The sequence below is a fragment of the Spodoptera frugiperda genome, chromosome 6 (assembly GCF_023101765.2).
Source record: "Spodoptera frugiperda isolate SF20-4 chromosome 6, AGI-APGP_CSIRO_Sfru_2.0, whole genome shotgun sequence".
In the NCBI taxonomy this organism is placed as follows: Eukaryota; Metazoa; Arthropoda; class Insecta; order Lepidoptera; family Noctuidae; genus Spodoptera; species Spodoptera frugiperda.
In genome coordinates this window covers 8065784-8085346 of record NC_064217.1, presented here as the reverse complement: position 1 = coordinate 8085346, position 19563 = coordinate 8065784, and the positions used below count along the sequence as shown (strand labels likewise).

The 19563-nt window shown below is 34.0% G+C and overlaps 7 protein-coding genes across 7 annotated transcripts; all 7 read right to left on the bottom strand.

The window, feature by feature from the left end:
• Positions 1 to 506: 506 nt before the first annotated feature.
• Positions 507 to 1873, bottom strand: LOC118267595 (uncharacterized). The gene is made up of 5 exons (XM_035581668.2): positions 1721 to 1873; positions 1357 to 1527; positions 1080 to 1194; positions 884 to 969; positions 507 to 611 (listed from the first exon to the last, which is right to left on the bottom strand). The coding sequence occupies exons 1-5, from the start codon at positions 1778 to 1780 to the stop codon at positions 600 to 602; spliced, it is 444 nt and encodes a 147-aa protein (XP_035437561.2). The 5' UTR covers positions 1781 to 1873; the 3' UTR covers positions 507 to 599.
• Positions 1874 to 4581: 2708 nt separating this feature from the next.
• Positions 4582 to 6139, bottom strand: LOC118267594 (uncharacterized). The gene is made up of 4 exons (XM_035581667.2): positions 5993 to 6139; positions 5239 to 5388; positions 4988 to 5111; positions 4582 to 4777 (listed from the first exon to the last, which is right to left on the bottom strand). The coding sequence occupies exons 1-4, from the start codon at positions 6077 to 6079 to the stop codon at positions 4659 to 4661; spliced, it is 480 nt and encodes a 159-aa protein (XP_035437560.2). The 5' UTR covers positions 6080 to 6139; the 3' UTR covers positions 4582 to 4658.
• A 595-nt stretch (positions 6140 to 6734) lies between these two features.
• Positions 6735 to 8682, bottom strand: LOC118267596 (uncharacterized). The gene is made up of 4 exons (XM_035581669.2): positions 8564 to 8682; positions 7907 to 8074; positions 7448 to 7559; positions 6735 to 6951 (listed from the first exon to the last, which is right to left on the bottom strand). The coding sequence occupies exons 1-4, from the start codon at positions 8621 to 8623 to the stop codon at positions 6851 to 6853; spliced, it is 441 nt and encodes a 146-aa protein (XP_035437562.2). The 5' UTR covers positions 8624 to 8682; the 3' UTR covers positions 6735 to 6850.
• Positions 8683 to 9419: 737 nt separating this feature from the next.
• On the bottom strand, positions 9420 to 11105 carry LOC118267983 (uncharacterized). Its single transcript, XM_050694113.1, has 4 exons — positions 10961 to 11105; positions 10377 to 10550; positions 9925 to 10036; positions 9420 to 9610 (listed from the first exon to the last, which is right to left on the bottom strand). Exons 1-4 carry the CDS (start codon positions 11036 to 11038, stop codon positions 9495 to 9497), a joined length of 480 nt encoding a protein of 159 aa, XP_050550070.1. The 5' UTR covers positions 11039 to 11105; the 3' UTR covers positions 9420 to 9494.
• A 432-nt stretch (positions 11106 to 11537) lies between these two features.
• LOC118267993 (uncharacterized) lies at positions 11538 to 13702 on the bottom strand. Its single transcript, XM_035582259.2, has 4 exons — positions 13398 to 13702; positions 12473 to 12646; positions 11888 to 11999; positions 11538 to 11754 (listed from the first exon to the last, which is right to left on the bottom strand). Exons 1-4 carry the CDS (start codon positions 13455 to 13457, stop codon positions 11642 to 11644), a joined length of 459 nt encoding a protein of 152 aa, XP_035438152.2. The 5' UTR covers positions 13458 to 13702; the 3' UTR covers positions 11538 to 11641.
• A 916-nt stretch (positions 13703 to 14618) lies between these two features.
• On the bottom strand, positions 14619 to 16542 carry LOC118267981 (uncharacterized). The gene is made up of 4 exons (XM_035582245.2): positions 16378 to 16542; positions 15579 to 15749; positions 15288 to 15402; positions 14619 to 14817 (listed from the first exon to the last, which is right to left on the bottom strand). The coding sequence occupies exons 1-4, from the start codon at positions 16435 to 16437 to the stop codon at positions 14702 to 14704; spliced, it is 462 nt and encodes a 153-aa protein (XP_035438138.2). The 5' UTR covers positions 16438 to 16542; the 3' UTR covers positions 14619 to 14701.
• A 384-nt stretch (positions 16543 to 16926) lies between these two features.
• Positions 16927 to 19496, bottom strand: LOC118267986 (uncharacterized). The gene is made up of 5 exons (XM_050694121.1): positions 19332 to 19496; positions 18983 to 19147; positions 18524 to 18638; positions 17936 to 18021; positions 16927 to 17285 (listed from the first exon to the last, which is right to left on the bottom strand). The coding sequence occupies exons 1-5, from the start codon at positions 19398 to 19400 to the stop codon at positions 17274 to 17276; spliced, it is 447 nt and encodes a 148-aa protein (XP_050550078.1). The 5' UTR covers positions 19401 to 19496; the 3' UTR covers positions 16927 to 17273.
• Positions 19497 to 19563: the final 67 nt, after the last annotated feature.

The window sequence follows — 19563 nt, the reverse complement described above, 5'->3', positions numbered from 1 at the left end:
TCACATTTACTTTTTTTTAAGCTATTGTGTATTATTTTTAACCAAGAATATTTAGATCTTCACTTTGTGATAGCCTTTTCACTCTAGTTGCTGCAAATCTTTACTTATTCGTCTATATTTTTTTTATGTTTAATCCTAAATAGTACTTCTGTATTCAATTTTAATGCAAATGCCAAAAAAACTGGCATCTTCTTACGCTGAACGCAAGAAGATATCAGTTTTAGCAAAATGTAGATGCGTCTGCACCTACATTTTGCAGGTCTGCTTTTTACAGGTCATTTGATAAAAATCTAGGTTTTTAGTTAATAACTTTGGCAGAAAAAAATGACATTTTAATTGGTATGAAGATGTACCTAGATAATTAATAACATTTGCCTTAATTCAGGCTCAAAGCTCAAGGATTTCCTAGAGCATGACGCATGCAGCACTAATTCCACTCATACCTAGATTTAATTACCTATTATATAATTTTTGAGAACTATTTTGGTATAAATTAAAACAACACGTAGCTAATTAAAAATAAAATTTATTCCTATAACAATATACATTTTTGTTCTGATTTATCTATCCGTATCATGATGAGTCACTCTTTGAGCTAGTTAAGCTAAGACCTGAAAAATAAAAAAAAATATGTTATTTTAGGTATGTAGTATTTCCAAATTTATTTCTTTATACGAATGTAGGAAAAGACACTTTAGATGAATTAATGAATGACACTTGACTGATTTTAACAGAAGAACCAGTAACTGACAGAAATCCCATACCTACAGATAATGTGTAAAGTTGATTGCTTTTTACAGCTCATGGGGCAAACAGACGAATCGTCTGATTTTAAGCATTCGACAGTGCCTGTGGTCCAGTTGTAAATCGTCAATTTACTTACAATAGTTTTATGTTCCATGTAGCAGATAGCTCCCAGCACAGCTCTTTCGCACCCAGCATCTCCATCACTGACTGTTTTATCATTAACTGAAATAACAATTGTAATAAACTTTATTGTGAGTTTTACTTTCATATATTTTTTTCATACTATTCAAACTCAACAAATGATTTTAAAAAAATATTAAAAAACCTCTTACCTGACTCGCAATCTTTCAAAACTGCTGTTATTTTTTCCAAGTATTCGTTATTTGGCAATAATTTTTTGATTGCGGCTATACCAGAATCTGCGTCATATTTACCTTTGTCGTCTATCTGGAACATGGCATTAATCAAAGTTAATCTAAAGCATACAATTTTATAAACTGGCTGTAATACCAGTCTAACTGAAAATATAATGGCAACTGGTCTATCTGTTGTATTAAGAAATTCTATAAGAGGCGTTATTGAAACAAATTAATATAAAGGGTAACTCACAATATCAAATTTCTTAAGAACACAGCCTATAAAGCATGGTGGTAAATTTTTCAATCCATCTGGACCCCTGTTCTTCTGAAGCGTATCTTGGCTAAGTCCATATTCTTTTGCACACTCCACTATCAAGGGCTTGATAGCTCCATGGAAAATTGAATTTGCTTCCTGACTTTCCTGTATAAGATAAAATAATAATTAATGATACATTCTGAAATTAAACTTGCTACTGACAATAATTGTGAAATCGCTTGACAAAATCATTTTGTTCCAAAAAATGTTGTTCGTGTATTACACATTAGCCAGTTTATTATTAGTAGCTTTTGAAGTTACATCGTGATAAAAATAAACTGATAATACGAGTACTTACAACGAAAACACATAAACTCATTGCTACTGCACAAAAGACTATACAAGTAAATTTAGACATATTCTTGTTATATTTTTTGCTCTATGCTCTCAAACTCTCCTTTGAATTTTCAAATGTGTTATGCCCTGAACACCAACTTTACGCTTATTTATATGGAATAGTGAAGTAATTGGTCATAATAGTTGTCACAACGTTATATTTATTTAATTCAGTTTGAACGTAGCAAAAAAACACGTTATCTCTTTTATCTTCTTGTTAGGCTTAATTTTGGAAATTGGCTTATTTTCATGTTATGTCAAATTTTAGAATTATTTGGTTAGCGATTTTGTGCATTTTCACATGACAATGTAAACATTATTTGCTATTTAATTTAAGTTCACAACCTTCAAATTATAATGTCTATTTTAAAGTGAATCATTCATGTGTAATTTTGAATCACTGTATAAGTAAGGTCTTTTAGAATTTCAGTATATTTTCTGTAGATTTTATTCAATCTAGTTTACTTATCACGACCATTCAAATGAGGTTCCTTAACCAAGTTGAGAGTCATCTGCCATTCTAACTCGAGGATAGGAGGCAGAGGTGCACATGACGGCACATAATGCCACTGTACAATGTACACCTACTTTTCACCATTTGTGTTATAAGTGCCATGTAATAGGGGTGAGCCCATTATCATATACCATGTATACAACGTGTAACAAAATACCCATATACATCAAGAAGCGCTGATGAATACAGGTTGAATAGAGTCTTTACACGAAGTTTCAGCTAAAAATACGATTAAAAAAAAATTTGTGCCAAATACCTACTTGGTATCGCATGTTTCTTTATTTTAAATCATACAACCATGTCACAACACTACAGGGATCAATCGCGAGTATTAGGAAACATTTCATTTGTCAATCTGATCGCCTAGTACCTGTCTACCTAATTTTGAAACACGCGGCAGCGCGATTTGAAAAATTCATAACTTGGTACCATGAAAACATGAGTTTAAAAAACCCTTCCCGTATCGTTTGTTATGTTATCTAGAAGCCGTGCAATTGATATGTATACCCCCTTTTTGTTACACGTTGTATACATATCCAGACCCCGTGCTACTACTGAGAAATTTTCGAAAACCCGAAAAACACAGAGTAATTCGTTGACCGATGGGAATCGGACCCTTTGCTCAGCAATCGCACTTGCGACCACTCAGCCAACGAGGCAATGTGTAATTTTAGCACCTACTAATAGACCAATGAGTCAAAAATTTCCGCCAGCCTATGCCAATTATCTTAAAATGTTCTATTTCCTTTTCAGATATGGGAATCCCCTTCAATTCACGCATTCGTAAACAAATTATGTTATAGAGGCAATCTATTTCATTTTTGTACAGCATTTTATCATCCAACGATTGACATATAGGTACCTCGGTACTTATATACATAATTACATTATAATATAGCTTTGTAGACATGCACTTTGAAAATAATTGTTTGTAAGTCATATAATTTTATTTTCATATTTTTACACGTGGCAGTGCCATGCTATTCGACACGAATGGCTCACTAAAACCCGAGGTGAAGAAACACATACAAATGTTATGTTTCACCGTATGTATAAGGTTACTAGAAGCCCAATAATTTTCGCTCCTGTCCCAATCCTCAAATCCCCAAATCCAAAATAGGCCGTCAATGCGTTTGTAACTCTTCTGGTATAGGCCGTATCCATGGGCGGCGCTTTTTGCCTCCCTATACCTTGTAAACATGAATTTTATCACAATAATTATAACATAACTAGTTTTATTCTTCAGAGAGACAGCGTTGCTCTAATTTTATTAAAAGTAGAGAGTTTCAGTTGTACAATTTGCTACTACTAAAACTTTTCTCAATTTAAAATAATTTCAAGTTTACAGTTTAGAGTTCTAGTTTACCGCTACTTAAGCAGGTGGCAGCGGGTTCAATGTTTGTCTCCTCATGCAACCCCATACTTGATCATAATACCAAGATTATGATTAAAAGATAAAATTTATTGCCAATTTATTAATCCTCACAATAAAACAATAATACCTATTTAGAAGAAGTGAAACAAAAGTATATAACAGCATTACCGTTATGAATTTAGCATTTTATACGGTAAGCTACAAAAGCCTCTTATTTATTAACTCTATAATCTAGAGTAACATACTTATGGTAGTTTTCGGCAACTACTTCTAAACCATATATTAACTAAGAGTTTCTTAGCACCACATTGCACCAAAAGTCCTTACGTCACTCGTGCTGATGTTGAACTTCTTAATCACATATGTGATGCGTAGAAAGACTCAAGTGACTTTATAGATTTTTTTTGTGCCTTATCCAAGGCATTCGATTCTGGTCTTTGTGATACATTGACCAGGAAGCTATCACATTATGGAATACGAAATAACTTTCTGGACTTTTTTACCTCATAATTGAGTAAAAGGATTCAGAGACTCAAGATGAAAGGAAATGTTTCTGCTGGGTCTATTCCTAAGATGGGTGTTCGGCATGGATCAATTATCGCTCCATTTTTTTTTTTCATATTTATAGAAATTATTTGCTTTGCCTTGTAAGAAATAACCATGTGATAGTACTGATAGTCATTGATAATATAAAAAGTGCATAAGTGTATAACGTATTACCTACGTATTAAAACAAAAACAAAATGCATGCCATGCCAGCGTCCTCCCAATGATGAGGAGTTGAGTTGTTTTTAAAGTTTGTTAAGTTGCAACAATTTGACTACGAAGGTAAAACCATTCATCTTACTGAAGTATCATGACTTTAAAGGAATAATGACATGAAACAAACAATAGTATGCATATAATACTTAAATCATAATAAACAACACTTCGATATGCATTATGTATATTATATTTCAATTACATATTTACATATGAACGATCAGTTTGCCAAAGCCAATCATGTTGAATTTATTTTTTTGAATCATCATCTAGAATTAAGGTTCTCATGTCTTCTATGTAGCATTTTGCCAGCTGAAGTCCTCTATCACATTCTGCTTTCGAGTCAGTCCCCGTTATTTTCTCCATAGCTGGAATCAAGTTATACATGTGTTAAAAAATAATCGAAACAAAAAAACACTTACTTTCTTTATATAAGTAGTTCCTTATTTTAAGTATTTCAAAAAGTTCTAATTCAGACTTCTGAATTGAAAAAAAACGGAGTTTTGATTTTGAAGTAAAATGTTTTCCTTCATATTATTTCTTAACTTAAGTACTTTTTATTTATTGTAAGTAGTTACCTTCATCACATTTTACTACGATTTCTTCAAATTTGTTCAATTTAACATCACCCAGAAAAGCTAAATCTTCCTTTTTGTAACGAGAGTGTGTTACCTCGGGATCATATTGGCCTTCGCTATTGAGCTGAAATCAAAAAATAATATGACCTATCTATAAAATATAAATTAACCTCAAAAATGCATCACACTAGGGCCACTAGTTTCTTGATATTGGGAACAAAAACAGCAACAACCAAATTCAAAATACTTACAAAACCTATTGTCTTGAAGCTGCAAGCCCAGAAACAGGGATCAACAGATGTAATGTCATGTTTCTCAAAAGAACCTTTTTCTGACACTGGAATATCATACTTATCAATGCAATCAAAGATGGCTTCTTTTTCATGAGAGCCTCTATCTGCCTGTGAAAACAAATCGCCAAGAAACAAAATTAATTCATACAACAGTAAAATGTAAGTGTGGGAGAGCCATGCTTCGGCACGAATGGGCCGGTTTGACCGGAGTGATACCACGGCCTTACAGAAAACTGACGTGAAACATGGCTTGCGTTGTGTTTCGTTGTGTGAGTGAGGTTGCCGGAGGCCCAATTAACCCCTTCCCAATCTTCCCAATCCCTGATTCCCCAACAACCGTTAAATAATCCACAAAAGACCAGCAACGCACTTATAACGCCACTGGTCTTTCAAGTGTCCATGGGCGGCGGTAATTGCTTACCATCAAGTGATCCGTCTGCTCGTTTACCGGCTTATAACATAAAATAATATTTATTACACTAGGATTTTCTCCTGTGTCGTGGGCGCGTTTGCAGACATACAATTTCACAGGCACATGACACCCAGACGCGAAACAACAATTTGTGGATCACACAAAGAGTTGCTCCGTGCAGGAATCGAACCCGCTACACGTTGCGCGGCAGCCAGTTGCCCAGCCACCGCGCCAACCGTGCAGTCAAACAAACCGTGCAGTCAATCTAATAACATAAATACATAGGAACTATTTACTTACATACGAAACACTAATACAAATCACTGCAAACCAAATTATACTTGAAAACGTCATGTCGCTGGCAGATTCCCTACTCCTTTGAAACATCGACTGCTTTTGTCGTAAACACCAACTTTGGTGCTTCTAATATACTTCCCCAGTAACAATTTATTTACATAAATATAGTAATTTTCTATACCAATCATACCTATTTGAACATTTTATTACGCGTTTGGACTTATTTTAGTAAATTGTAGGTTAAAACGTAAAATAGAATCATTAAAATCGGAATGACTGTTCTGGCAACGTGTGTGACACCTAGTATAGTGTGACAAACGTTCATAGAATCTGTTGGCAATAGCTTTTTTAATAAAATATTAAAAATGTACTCAGTGGCAATTGTTGGTAGTTAACTTGTTGGTTCTTTGTTGTAACCAGTTGGTAACTTGGATAGATAACTGTTACTACTATTACTATTAACATGTAAGTTTTATTTTATTTAATTTTACCAAAAGTTTGCCATTTAATAACAATTATTATCATGTATTAAGAAAACAAAAAACCAGAAGAAACCAGATGTTTTTTTTTTAATTTTCCATACAATACCCCTGGGATTTGATACTGTTTGTATTCCTACAATATTTATTCTTGTTTTACACCAATTTGGAAATAATTAATTGTATAGTAGATAGTAAAAAATAACACAGATGATGTTCATCAACTATGTCATTGTATAGAATAGTTCAAAAAATAAAACTCACACTTTACCAACACGTATTTATTTAATTACAGCAGTTGAATTAATAAAATAAATATGGAAGTTTATGTTCAGTAACAGCCATTATATTTGTACTGTGAGTAATAATTTACCTCCACATTTCAGTAATATTGTCTATCACGACCACCGTCTAAGAAGCAGGACATCAACAAGGCAGCTTTCTCACATCCAGCCTCCCCGTCGTTAACAATTTCATTGTTTACTGAAATGTATAAGTATATAAATAAATCATGTGTCTGATGAAAACCCTTCACCAATTTCTTAGGGTTCTGAAGAACTATCGTAAGTATTGTTTCTCAACATATAAATGGTTAAACAATACTCGTGGACGCTAACAATGCAATACATTTTTATTTTTTATTCCGTTTGTAGATGTATTTTCAGCATGCGCTGTTCAGCACTACCCTCCCGCCTGCATTTAATGCTCACGTAGCAGAAGTGCAACACAAAGACATACACGACACGCAACAAAACACTCCCACATATGTTTTGCTCCTCCACGGAGCATCTACAGGAGTTGTCGACTCGGCTCGAAACTCGAGCTTGAGCTGGGGGAGCCGAGAAAATACATCTACAAGCGGAATAAAAGCTAAAAAAGTAAAGTAACGTAACGTCCGTAAAGTAACGCCTGATTCTATTCTATATGTTACTTATAGATATAAATATTGCTATTAATAAATAACCAATGTTTCCTTTACCTTTTTCGCACATTCTTGCTATTTCTTGCACTTCCTTGTAATCATCATCTTGGAATGTCATTTTGATGAAAGGTAGAGTAGCCTTTAAATCATAGGTGCCTTCTTTGTTCAACTGCAATAAAAGTGCAAATATTTGATTTATTATTCAACACATTTTATTTTATTGGACGGTTGTAGAGAAAGAACACAAAATTAGTGTTAACCACATTAAGATACAAATTGTCTTCTTTTAGGTTTTTCTTATGGCTTGTGTATTTTTTCAACCATATTGTTTTTTTTTTTGTTTTTAAAAATAATTATGAGAGAGAAAGGGAGAGGAGCAAAAAGACCGTCAACGCACTTGAAACTCCTATGGTGATGCAAATGTAAATAGGCGATACCAAATGCTTACCATCAGGTGATCTATTTTCTCATTTGCTCCTCTGTCCTCTGTGTGTAAGAATATACCACAATACTTACAACTCCAGTTCCCTTGAAGCAGCAGCTCCAGAAACATGGATCGATGTCATACACATCACCTGATCTAAATGCTGTTCTGAGCTCAGGTTCTGAGACTCCAAACTTATTAGCGCATTCGGTCATAACCGAATGCCGTCTGTAATTGGATGATTCCATATCTTGGTCTGCCTTTGAACAAAAACGTACAAATTTACACATCAGTACCCTTTAAAGCATGGATGCACAGAACGTGGCCCGCCAACAGCAAAAATAAGTTGCTACAAGTAAATTTGAGCCAAATATAAAAAAGATTGTAAGCACTATGCAGTGCCATGCTTCAAATTAATAAATTATTTTTCACTTTTAATACATTATTATCAATTCTTTCTTAATTACCTATACTTCTGACGGCCCGAAATCCGTTCATAATTTGTCCGAGTGGCCCCTAGTCTTAATAAGTCTGTGCATCCCTGCTTTAAAGTAATCGAAACGAGAGCGTTTTCGGCGCTCTGATTGGCCGGCACGAATGAACCAACTAATCAGAGTGCCGAACGCGCTCTCGTTTCAATTACTTTAAACATTAAGCTAATTCATAAATTAAAGGGTGCTGTTCATTTTTATCGTGTGATTAGAAATATAATCTTAAAAATAATACGTTACATTAAAAAGTTCACTTACATAAACCGTGCTTAGGCTTACTACCACTAAAGAAAACACCGAACAAATTATCTTAGACATGGTGTTATATTGTGTAGTTTGTCCTTCCTAAACCTTCAAACTTCATATGTTAGCTAAATATCAATGCAAAGGTCTTTTTATACATATAACTACTAGACTAAACTCATAGAACGAAGCGATTATGATAATTTTCAACTAAACAAGTTCATAATCTGCCGCCATTCTGAAAATCTATTATATTCATTGTGATTTGGTAAAATAGTTTCCGAAAATTCGCAATTATTTTAATAAATGTTGAAATTGTAGATTATACACATACCTATGTGAGGTCATCAAGTGACTCAGTTGCCAAAATCTAGTGTGTCTAGTGGGAACCACTGGGTTTACCATGTTTGACAATCAAGGAAAATCTGATCTAATCTTTATTTCATTTAAGTACTACGACTCAAAACCTGATAATAGTCATGGATAATAAATAATTGACATGGTCATGATACGACTGGACGTAGATAGTTCAGGCGCAAACGTTTTTTCTGTTCGTATTACCAAATACACTACATGACTTTTAAGGTTCAAGTCGTCTTTCCGATTTTTTTTTTAATGATGGAAACCTACAATTATGGAGGTGTACCAGCTTATTTTTGAGTTAAGAGCATATTATCTTTATCTTCATATATATAAAAATAAATTGCTGCTCGTTAGTCTCGCTAAAACTCGAGAACGTCTGGACCAAGTTGGCTAATTTTGGTCATGAATTATTTGTCCAGAAGCCAGAGCAGGTCTAAAAGGTGAGAAAAAAATGTTTGAGGCAGCACGAAGTTTCCCTGATTAACTAATTAGAAATAAAACCATCATGCACATCTTATGATTTATTAACATTTTAACTTTTATTGTTTTGTTAAAAGCATATCGGAGAAGAGTCATTCAAACTTTAATCGGAATGAAACATCTTTGGGAACAATTTCTTGCCATTTTCAATCATACAATTTGCTAATAAAATGCCTCTTTCACACCCAGTATCTCCAATGATTACCGATTCGTCATTCACTGTAAGAAAAAAAGAGTAAAATTACAAGTTTTCTGAAGGAAATAGTCCTTTAATATAACACTCACATGATATTTATAACTTTTGAAAAAATCTGACTAACCTTGGAATAGTATCCAAGTATTTTAATTAAAACTTTTAATTTTTACTGGGTCAAGACGGGAAATACAATATTGCAGAAAATACAAAGATTTCCTGGCAATACCTATGTATGTATTGTCAGGAAATATTTGCATATTATCTAAGATCTAAATATTAGCAATAGTGCTAATATTTAGATGTTGGATAATAATAATAATTGCAGATATATTTTTACCTGATCCACATTTTTTTGCTATCTCTTCAGCTTTAATATAAATAGAATACACGAGCATATTTTTACCCAAATCCAACGTAGCGTCTAGATCATATTCACCGTCGCTATTCAACTGTAAAAATAATATAATAAGTCATTTGGGCTCCGATGAGAACAATTTCTTTTTTATTTATTTTCCTATTATTAGAGTTTCTTTTCTAATTTTAAGTATTAAGTTGTAAATATTGATTTTTTTATAATAAATAACAAAATACGGTACATATTAGAAAAATTGCTGACTACTTAGCAGTTTTGTATAAAAAGTTGGCGAAGTAAGAAATTATTTCAAAATAATGAAATAATGTTTTATAAATCATCTTTTCGTTTCATTCACTATAACATAATATGATCATTTTTTAACTTTAGTGAGAAACTAATTTCACTACATAAAAAGAAGTAGATAAAACACTTACTACTCCAGCTCCTTTGAAGCAGCAACTCCAAAAACAAGGAGTAATTGCACGAGCATCGCCTGTCTTCATAACTGCAGTCATTTGCTCGTCTGTTACATTAAACTTCGCAATGCATCCATGTATAGTCCGACCCAGGTTAAATTCAGGTTTAGTATTCTGGTCATCATTGTCTGCCTATTCATAAAAAAATAAAAAATAATTATGAATTTTAAAATAATTTGGATAATAATTTATTTATTTATGTCAACATCTACAAATAATATTCTCACAGTGTGAGAAAAGATATAGCCACTTAAACAAAATTGGTTCTTAATTATAATTTAGGTGGATGAGTTTAATAAAGAATGACCAAAAAACGGAAATATTTTGTGAGGAATGTTACAGAAAAGAAAAAAGTTTGTAAGAGGATGGAGCTATTAGGGAAAATAGAAAAAAACATATTGTACCGACCTCAAATATCTTTTATTAAGGTCCACAATCACTTACCAATGCCTCAAAAGACTGTAAAGCTGCTGCAATCAGTTTTAAGGTGTATCGCACTACGGTACGTTAGAGATCCAAATAAATAAAACAATGACACTTACTTGAATACAACCAAAGATCGCAGCTACTATGAAGAGGAATACGTAAGTAGCTTTAGCCATATTACAACAGCATGGCATGACATCATTAAAACGTTACACGTTACAATTTGCTGTCATTTAGCACATAATTGTTGGTCATTGTGCACATCAACACAATTGGGTGTTTTTTTTTTATGGGATAGAAGGCAAACGAGTAGATAGATCACCTGATGGTAAGCGATTAGTGGCGCCCATGGACATCCGCAACACCAAAAGAGTCACAAGTGCATTGCTGGCCTTTTAAAACGAAATACACTCTTTTCTTGAAGGTTTCGTTTCGGAAAAACAGCTCAGCGACAGCGCATTACACGGTTTCGAGAGAAACGCACAGTTGTGGTCTACTAACCATCTATATGATGGGCATGAGAGTGCTATCGTGAATAAACCATCATCCGCATAATCAGAGAAAAGGGAGCTGTTTCGAAATGATAGTTAAACAATTAATAATATAATAATAGTCGAGTGGTCGTAAGTGCAACAGCTGTGCAACGACAAGGGATCTCGAGATCGATCAAATTGTGTTAATAAAAATAAAACATTTAGACAGGCACATTCATTTATTATATGATATTTGGTGTAGATATATTAGGTTTTTAACGTTTATTATGTTGTGAAGGTTCGTCGGCGTTATTCATGATAATACTAATCATGAAACATGTTTGGGAATATTTTCTTGCAATTATCGAGTATACAAACTGCCAGTGAGACACTAATTTCACATCCAGCTTTACCATCGCTTACTGATAAATCGTTCACTGTAAGAAAATAGATTAATTATACATAAAAATATGCTTCAATGTAACAAACAAACAAACAAACTTTCACATTTATCATATTCGTGTGATTTGAAAAAACTTTCTTCAGTATTATTATTTAAAGATATTTTACCTGATCCACAAGTTTTTACGATTCCTTCAACTTTCTGATACTCCGAACCACTAAACATTTTCTTAGACAAGTCCAATGTAGCATCGATGTCGTATTGACCTTCACTATTCAGCTGCAAATAACAAGAAGAGTAGTAAGTTTAATGGATAAACTTTGTGACAAAAGATAAAAAGTATTTTTCTTTGAATATTTTTTGTCAAATTATGAGAAAACGTTAAACGAGATAATATTAGAAGCACGTTAGTGCCTGCTACCAAGTTGAGTATGAAAGTGTTTTGGTATTTACGAAAATTGTAAGTCATATAAAGAAATATAATATTTATGAAAACACCAAGACTCTTTTATTTTTCACCTATCAAAGAAATGTTTTTTTTTTTTTAATAAAATTGCCCCACTCTTAGGATTTTCTTCTGTGTCGTGGTCGTGTCACATGACACCCAGACCCAAAACAACAATTTGTGGATCACACAAAGAGTTGCTCCGTGCGGGAATCGAATCCGTTACACGTTGGACGGCAGCCAGTTGCCCAACCACCGCGTCAACCGTGCAGTCAAAATTAAATTAAGTCAAGATTAAATCACTTACGACTCCAACTCCTTTGAAACAGCAACTCCAAAAACATGGGGTAAGTGCATGAACACTGCCCGTCGTCACAGCTGCCATGAGTAGTTGATGTGGTACATGATATTCCTTGGCACATTCATCTATGACCTTATCCACATCTGCATCAACCTCAGAGCTATTTTCACTTTCATCTGTCTTTTGATAACAAACAAAAATACATAATATATTAATTGTAAGTAATTGAGGGAATCGATTGTTAAATAAGGATTTCTTTTTACTAAAACTAAACTAAGGTTGACTGGTAGAGAATGCCAAATTGGCATTAAGTCCGCCTTTGTATTGATTGTACATAAAGTGTAAATTAAATAAATAAACTAAACAACGTCACGCCTTTTATCCCTGAAGGGGTAGGCAGAGGTGCACATTATGGGACGTAATACCATTACAATGTACACCCACTTTTCACCATTTGTGTTATAAGTCCCATGTAATAGGGGGTGAGCCTATTGCCATATATTTACATTTATGCTGATCATGTTCGCCGCATGTCGGACGAGCGGTAGACAAAACTCTCAACTGAGTGTAGCCTAATCAACATCAACAGACGACGCGGCAGGCCCAGAAGGAGATGGCGGGACGAAGTTAAAACCTATGACAAGGATTATCTACTGAAAAACAGAAAGCTCTGCACTGAGAGGAGTGAAAGGAGGGTAGAGAGGCCTTTGTCCTGCAGTGGGATGACCACCACTAAAAATAAATAAATAAATCTACATCCTTAATCTTCTTTAAGTGAAAACAGAAAAACGAAAAAAACATACATTTTATTTTAATCGTAGCTTCTGTCTGTAATGTTAATAAATGTATTGGCTGGCTGTACACTCGAAATATAAATAAAGTAAAAAATAGAGTAGGTAATGAAATATAAAAAAATAAATTAATGACTTACTTGAACACTACTTAGGCTCACAGCTACTAGGAAGAGAAGTATGTAAGTAACTTTAGCCATATTGCACCAGCAAATTCTACTCTTGTGACTCCAAACTGTTAACCGTCTATGCACGACAGATTACTTATCAACTTTAGCACTAGTTTATATAAATATTCTACAAAACTATGGTACAAAAATAATACAATGTTATTATTATGATTATGCTTTAAACTACGACATAATTTGCAAGTAATTTGCTCATAATTGTTAGTCAACACTATTGAAGGATTTGTATTGAATGTAAATAAAACAACATCCGCATACGAGTAATTATAGCAAAGTAAGTTATTGTACAAACATTACATTTTAACAATGATTCACCACACAGTCGCTACACTATACCAACACTTGAGAAACTTGAAAGAATTTGAAATCAACCGTTGACCCTTTAATCGTCCAGTTAAATATCAATTACAGTGCCACTAGCACGCGGATACTAGAAAAAATATCTACACTAAAAAAATTAAAAGTATTATTAATAGCGGCAGGGACACCGCACACGACAGAGGCGGTTAAAGGATTAATAACAATACATATATTAACATTTAAATAGGATCATGCATTTTATTATAGGTACTAGCGACCGTCCCAGCTTCGCATGGGTGCAATGGTGATATATTATGTATGTATTAGGTATACATATAAACTTTCCTCTTGAATCACTCTACCTATTACAAAAAACCGCACCAAAATCCGTTGCGTAATTTTAAAGATTTAAACATACAGACAAACAGACAAAGACAGTGACTTTGTATATATAGTGATAACGTTCAGTGTATTTTAAGTAAAAAGGTAACAAATGACTACAAGGCCTTTTTTAACGACTTAGTACCCGTGCTTAGTACAATGTACACCTGGCATACAAAATAAAGGCTACTAAGCATTAAGTCCAGCGTCCTGATATTTTTAACACATTCCAATTTTTTTTGAGAGTTAGAGATCGTTTCAACATTCCATTTTTTTTAAAATAACTAATAAGAAATAGATGAATTTACTGAAGAAATACGGTGTAAAAAACATTAAAAGGATCAAAATAATTTTATTTTGGACAAAGTTTTTTATTCAAAAATGGAAAGTTTGAATTATACCTAACACCCAAAAAAATTTTGGAAAGTATTAGAAAAATCAAAATCATGAAGTATGCAGGAAAAGACTATTAATAGAAATAAAACTTAGGTAAATAATAATAATATTTGTAATGCAGTATATTTTATTAGTATATATCTTTTATCGTTCATTATTTCGTGAAAACATTTAAGAATCTATCGTTTTTGGAACGGCATTGGGAATGCTTTCTTGCCGTTTTCGAACCAACAATTTGTTATTAAAAAGGCTCTTTCACACGCAGCGTCTCCATCGCTTACCGATTCGTCGTTTACTGAAAGCAAAAAAAAAACAGTATTATTTTTATTTATTGACAGTTTACAATTCGCTGAGGAATAATGGCTAAATGTTGCTTAAAGGTAACACTCCTTTTCGCTTAAGATGAATTTTGAAAATCGATAAGTTTTGACATTTTTAAACGCAAACGAACGTTTTGAAAAATTTAGTCATTGGAAATTAACCCTCTTATTGACGTCTGCTCAATCTGACATTTAGTACACACATTTAATCTTCTTGACCACATAAACAATATGCTATAAACTCAATAACACCGTTTAACATAAAATATTTTTAAGTGTAACTTGTTTTAACACACCTAGTCACCTGTATTAAGTAATGGTCAAAAGTTACTTTAATTTTTGTATAAAATAATAGTTAACGAGATAATACAATTGTTGTATCTAAACTATGAATGCATAAACCATTTCCTTTCCAACAAGCATAAAAATCTGTTTCCAACGTTACCTGATTCACATTTTTTTACAATTTCTACAATTTTTTCGGAGTCATCTTTCGAGAAAAACATGTTCTTAAGCAATTCCAGTGTAGCATCAACGTCGTATTTACCTTCGCTATTAAGCTGCAAATGGCAAGATGGGTAACAAATCAGTGAAATTGATGAACAATGAAAAAATCAATCAAAAAAGGCCTCAACTTTTTACTATTTTATAAGCAGACAAAGTATCTGCAACTTGGTAAAATAGAATATGATAGAAAAATAGTTTTGCTAGAAAGTAATTTATCAGAGAAACTTACAACATCAACTTTCTTGAAGCAGCAACTCCAAAAACATGGGGCGATTCCACTTGCATCAAAGGACATTATAGCTTTAGAAAATTGTTCTTCAGAGACATCAAACTTCTCAGCGCAATCAATTGTGATCTGATCCAGGCTCAACTTAGGCATGGATTTCTTGTCATCATCTGCCTTTTGAGATTAAAGAAAATCATTGAAAAAAATTCCATATAAATAATAGAAAATCTTACTATCTTACTAATTTATTATAAGTTGTCTGTCGGCTGAAAGCTAATGAAATTAGGAACAGAAGTAGACTATGTTATAATGATGTGGTCTGAATTTAAACATAGGCTAGGCTTCTGGCAGCTGTGAAGCAGCTGGCAGAAGCTGATCGTTGAATTAATATAATTTACTTTTGGGAGTATATGATAAAAGAAATAGAGCGAGACAATAGAAGAAAAATAGAAAAAGAAAACATATTGTGCCAACCTCAGGCAGCTTGAGATTATCTCTCAATATGAAAGGCAGTACATTGCATGCAGTATGTTAGAGCGCATGCAACATTTATAGCAGATCTTAAAGTGCAGACTACTCAACAACATCCTTTAGATACATCCATAGAAAATGTTACTATACAATTAGGTATATATTACCTTTGTGCAGTCATCCTAACTACATATTTAATATGCAATTGAACCAAACCAATGAATACAGTTATAAAAGCATGGTTACAAAGCATACAATTTGTGTTTCTACTGAGTTTTTTAAATATTTGACACTTTCCAAATAAATAAATTATTATTACTAGTACACTTACTTCAATACTACCCAAGCTCACAGCTACCACAAAGAAGACTATGCAAGTTACTTTATCCATATTGCACCAACAAATTCCACTGATGAGATTCTAAGCCGTCCACTGAATGAATATGCTTTGCATATCAGCTTTAACACCAGTTTATATGAATATTCCACAGTATTATGGGGCATGATGTCATTATCATGATTACACTATAAACGATGTTACAATTTGCTAAAATTTTGCTCATCATTTTTAGTCATTGGAGGATTCCCATTTTATTTCAATAAAACCACATCCGCATTATTATGGAATAGGAAGTGAGTCAATCAAAATTGCAGTTTAGCAGTAACACACTGGGTCTGCGGACTTCCTAGCTGGTATACCGGGGCTCCGGTTCAAAAAGCAGGAGTAGGAACGGGGTGGTTTTTAGTCAGTAAGAGTCTGACACACCCTCTCGCCTCGCAGAAGGCGGGAGAACTCACTGGAACCCCCCCCCCCCCCCTTAAAAAAGCAATACTATACCTGACAACTACCATACTATCCACAAAAAATAAAAGAATTGTGTCAAAAATATTCAATTTATTCAAATAAAACAAAACAAAGGAGCTAATGATTATCATTGCAGATTAGGAGCACAGACCATGAAATAATTTCTAAAAAACTAAACACAAATTAATTCGTTTTTGACTAAGATTTTTTCTATCTCCGTCTTGCACATAAAGAAATCCGTAAGTGCGATAGTGACAAGAATATTCTTTATCAAAGCACGTGTTACATTTATTAATCTGATGTTTAGAACTGTGGTATTATACAAAACATAGATAATGCTTCAACATGGCTGAAATAATCCTTTTATTGGCTGCAGAATAATTTTAGCTCCAATCATTATAGCAGGTCCGTGTCAAATCCATTTAGATGATGATCTGTAACCAAATAAATACAATTAATGTCTTAAATAATATTATTTTTACATTTTTGTTGCCATGTGTTTGGGTGCTTTTCCACCAGAGATGTGCTATGTAGCTATGCTACAAAGACGTAATAGCTAAGCTATGAAACTATGTGACCGTTTCCACTGATACTAAGCTATACCTGTGTGAGTAAGATGTGCAGCTCAAGTATCCGATGTATCGATAAGAGAGAAGCTATCCTACATTCAGGTACTACGGCAAATCTCAGCGTTATAAGTTGCTAAGATAAACAGGTAGGAGCCTACTTCTGACGATCAATTACAAATTGTAGTGAATAAAACAGTGGATAACTTAAGCGTGGAAGAGCCATGCTTCGGCACAAATAGGCCGGCTCGACCGGAGTCATACCACGGCCTCACCGAAAACCGAAGTGAAACAACGCTTGCGTTGTGTTTCGTTGTGTGAGTGAGTTCCCCCCTTCCCAAATCCCGATTCCCCAACAACCCTTAAATTCCTAACCCGTAAATGCCGGCAACGCACTTGTAACGCCTCTGGTATTTAAGTGTCCATGGCCGGCGGCGATTGCTATACCATCAGGTGATACGTCTTGCTCATTTACGCACTCGTTACGCATGTTCCATAAAAAAAAAAAAATAACTTACTCTAGTCTTATGGTCCAAGAAGCAACCAGCCAGGAGAGCACCTTTCTCGCATCCAGCTGCTCCATCACTCACTACTTTGTCCTTCACTGGAAATAACAAAGAAATATCAAGCAAAAACTACCTACTCATTAAAGTCACCACCATGTGGATTACATGCATTAAGACATTGAAACCACCATTTACTGTTAATAGTGGAAATAAATGAACAAAATTAAATAAAGAATGTTACATCAACGTCACGCGTTTTATCCCTGAAGGGGTAGGCAGAATGGTGAAAAGTGGGTGTACATTGTATAGCGGAATACGTGCCGTAATGTGCACCTCTGCCTACCTCTTCGGGGATAAAAGGCGTGAAGTTGTGTGTGTGTGTGTGTGTGTGTGTGTGGGTAGGCAGAAGTGCACATTACGGTATACGTACCGTAATGGCGCTTTACAATATAAACTCACTTTTCACCATTTGCATTATAAGTCCCCTGTAATAGGGGGTGAGCCTATTGCCATATACTAGACACAATTCCAGACTCCGTGCTACTGAGAAATTTTTGAAAGCCGAAAAAGAATGTTATGTAAGCATAAACAAAATATTACCAAATGAACACAGTTTCGAAACCTCCTCCAGCTTTTTGTACTGCTCATCGTCCTTCACAAACTGCTTGAGGTTCTTTAGTCCAGTTTCTATGTCTATCTGGCCTTGGTCGTCGAGCTAAAATAACAAAGATATTTTATTTATTTATTTATTAAGGGACAAAAAACAGTTACATAATTAAACATAACAAATAAAGTACGTATTAAAACTAACAATCATGAAACCCATACCATTGTCCACAAGTTGACAAAAGAAATTATTATTTTGAAAACTTCTTTGTTACTCTGATTTTAAATACGTATTCAATACTTTTGCCATGCATTATCACCAGATTGTGCAACTGCTATGACTTTACTCGTAGGCACTTATGAATCCACAACTGATTCGAGTGAATCAAGTTACTTACTAAGCGCAGAGCATTAGCGAAATGTAGTGACAGTAGATAAAGTACAATAACTTACGAATCCAGCTTTCTTGAATACACAGGCGATGAAACAAGGCTTAATACTTGCGGGGCTGCCTGCCTCCTTAGCAGCCTGGATCTCTTCGTCAGTGACTCCATGCTCTTTGGAGCACGCCACTATCACGGGTCTCAGAGACTCCCGGAGAGTCTCGCCGTTGGCAACCTTCAAAGTAATTACGAGATAAGTTTTGAAAATTGGGAAATATGTCCAAAATACGACGATGGTGAATTTTTTGCCATTGAAAGTTATGATAAAGGAATAAATTTTCTACTTGATGATACAATTTAATACGGAAGAAAGTGATACCTTATTGGGGTATTAAATAATTAAACCAGATGGTACTCACATGAATGCTACCCAAGGTCGCAGCCACCACGCACAAGACAAGACAAGCAAACTTGGCCATTTTGTTCATCAATTATCAGTCCTAATACTTAGAAGATCAGACTGGATATATCTTAGTCCACTACATAGCAGCTATTTATATTAAACATATTTCCTTGAATAATTTAAATGTCAAGTTTTTACCAATATTTCAAAGCTTCGTTCAATGCAATAAAAACTTTGTAAAAAACTCT

Bases quoted from the DNA above. Each gene is read 5' to 3' on its own strand.
- LOC118267595 (XM_035581668.2), bottom strand. From the start codon at position 1,780: ATGTCTAAATTTACTTGTATAGTCTTTTGTGCAGTAGCAATGAGTTTA. The intron at 1,195-1,356 runs GTGAGTTACCCT...GCCATGTTCCAG, and splicing joins TTCTTAAGAAATTTGATATT to ATAGACGACAAAGGTAAATA. The intron at 970-1,079 runs GTAAGAGGTTTT...TTGTTATTTCAG, and splicing joins TTTGAAAGATTGCGAGTCAG to TTAATGATAAAACAGTCAGT.
- LOC118267594 (XM_035581667.2), bottom strand. From the start codon at position 6,079: ATGTTTCAAAGGAGTAGGGAATCTGCCAGCGACATGACGTTTTCAAGT. The intron at 5,389-5,992 runs GTAAGTAAATAG...TTGTTTTCACAG, and splicing joins TTTGTATTAGTGTTTCGTAT to GCAGATAGAGGCTCTCATGA. The intron at 4,778-4,987 runs GTAACTACTTAC...ACTTGATTCCAG, and splicing joins CGTAGTAAAATGTGATGAAG to CTATGGAGAAAATAACGGGG.
- LOC118267596 (XM_035581669.2), bottom strand. From the start codon at position 8,623: ATGTCTAAGATAATTTGTTCGGTGTTTTCTTTAGTGGTAGTAAGCCTA. The intron at 8,075-8,563 runs GTAAGTGAACTT...TTTTGTTCAAAG, and splicing joins TAAGCCTAAGCACGGTTTAT to GCAGACCAAGATATGGAATC. The intron at 7,560-7,906 runs GTAAGTATTGTG...CTTTTATTGCAG, and splicing joins GCTTCAAGGGAACTGGAGTT to TTGAACAAAGAAGGCACCTA.
- LOC118267983 (XM_050694113.1), bottom strand. From the start codon at position 11,038: ATGCCATGCTGTTGTAATATGGCTAAAGCTACTTACGTATTCCTCTTC. The intron at 10,551-10,960 runs GTAAGTGTCATT...TTTTATGAATAG, and splicing joins CGATCTTTGGTTGTATTCAA to GCAGACAATGATGACCAGAA. The intron at 10,037-10,376 runs GTAAGTGTTTTA...TTATTTTTACAG, and splicing joins GCTTCAAAGGAGCTGGAGTA to TTGAATAGCGACGGTGAATA.
- LOC118267993 (XM_035582259.2), bottom strand. From the start codon at position 13,457: ATGGCTAAAGTTACTTACATACTTCTCTTCCTAGTAGCTGTGAGCCTA. The intron at 12,647-13,397 runs GTAAGTCATTAA...TGTTATCAAAAG, and splicing joins TGAGCCTAAGTAGTGTTCAA to ACAGATGAAAGTGAAAATAG. The intron at 12,000-12,472 runs GTAAGTGATTTA...TGTTATTTGCAG, and splicing joins GTTTCAAAGGAGTTGGAGTC to CTGAATAGTGAAGGTCAATA.
- LOC118267981 (XM_035582245.2), bottom strand. From the start codon at position 16,437: ATGGATAAAGTAACTTGCATAGTCTTCTTTGTGGTAGCTGTGAGCTTG. The intron at 15,750-16,377 runs GTAAGTGTACTA...TAATCTCAAAAG, and splicing joins TGAGCTTGGGTAGTATTGAA to GCAGATGATGACAAGAAATC. The intron at 15,403-15,578 runs GTAAGTTTCTCT...TGCCATTTGCAG, and splicing joins GCTTCAAGAAAGTTGATGTT to CTTAATAGCGAAGGTAAATA.
- LOC118267986 (XM_050694121.1), bottom strand. From the start codon at position 19,400: ATGAACAAAATGGCCAAGTTTGCTTGTCTTGTCTTGTGCGTGGTGGCT. The intron at 19,148-19,331 runs GTGAGTACCATC...ATTACTTTGAAG, and splicing joins CGACCTTGGGTAGCATTCAT to GTTGCCAACGGCGAGACTCT. The intron at 18,639-18,982 runs GTAAGTTATTGT...TTGTTATTTTAG, and splicing joins TATTCAAGAAAGCTGGATTC to CTCGACGACCAAGGCCAGAT.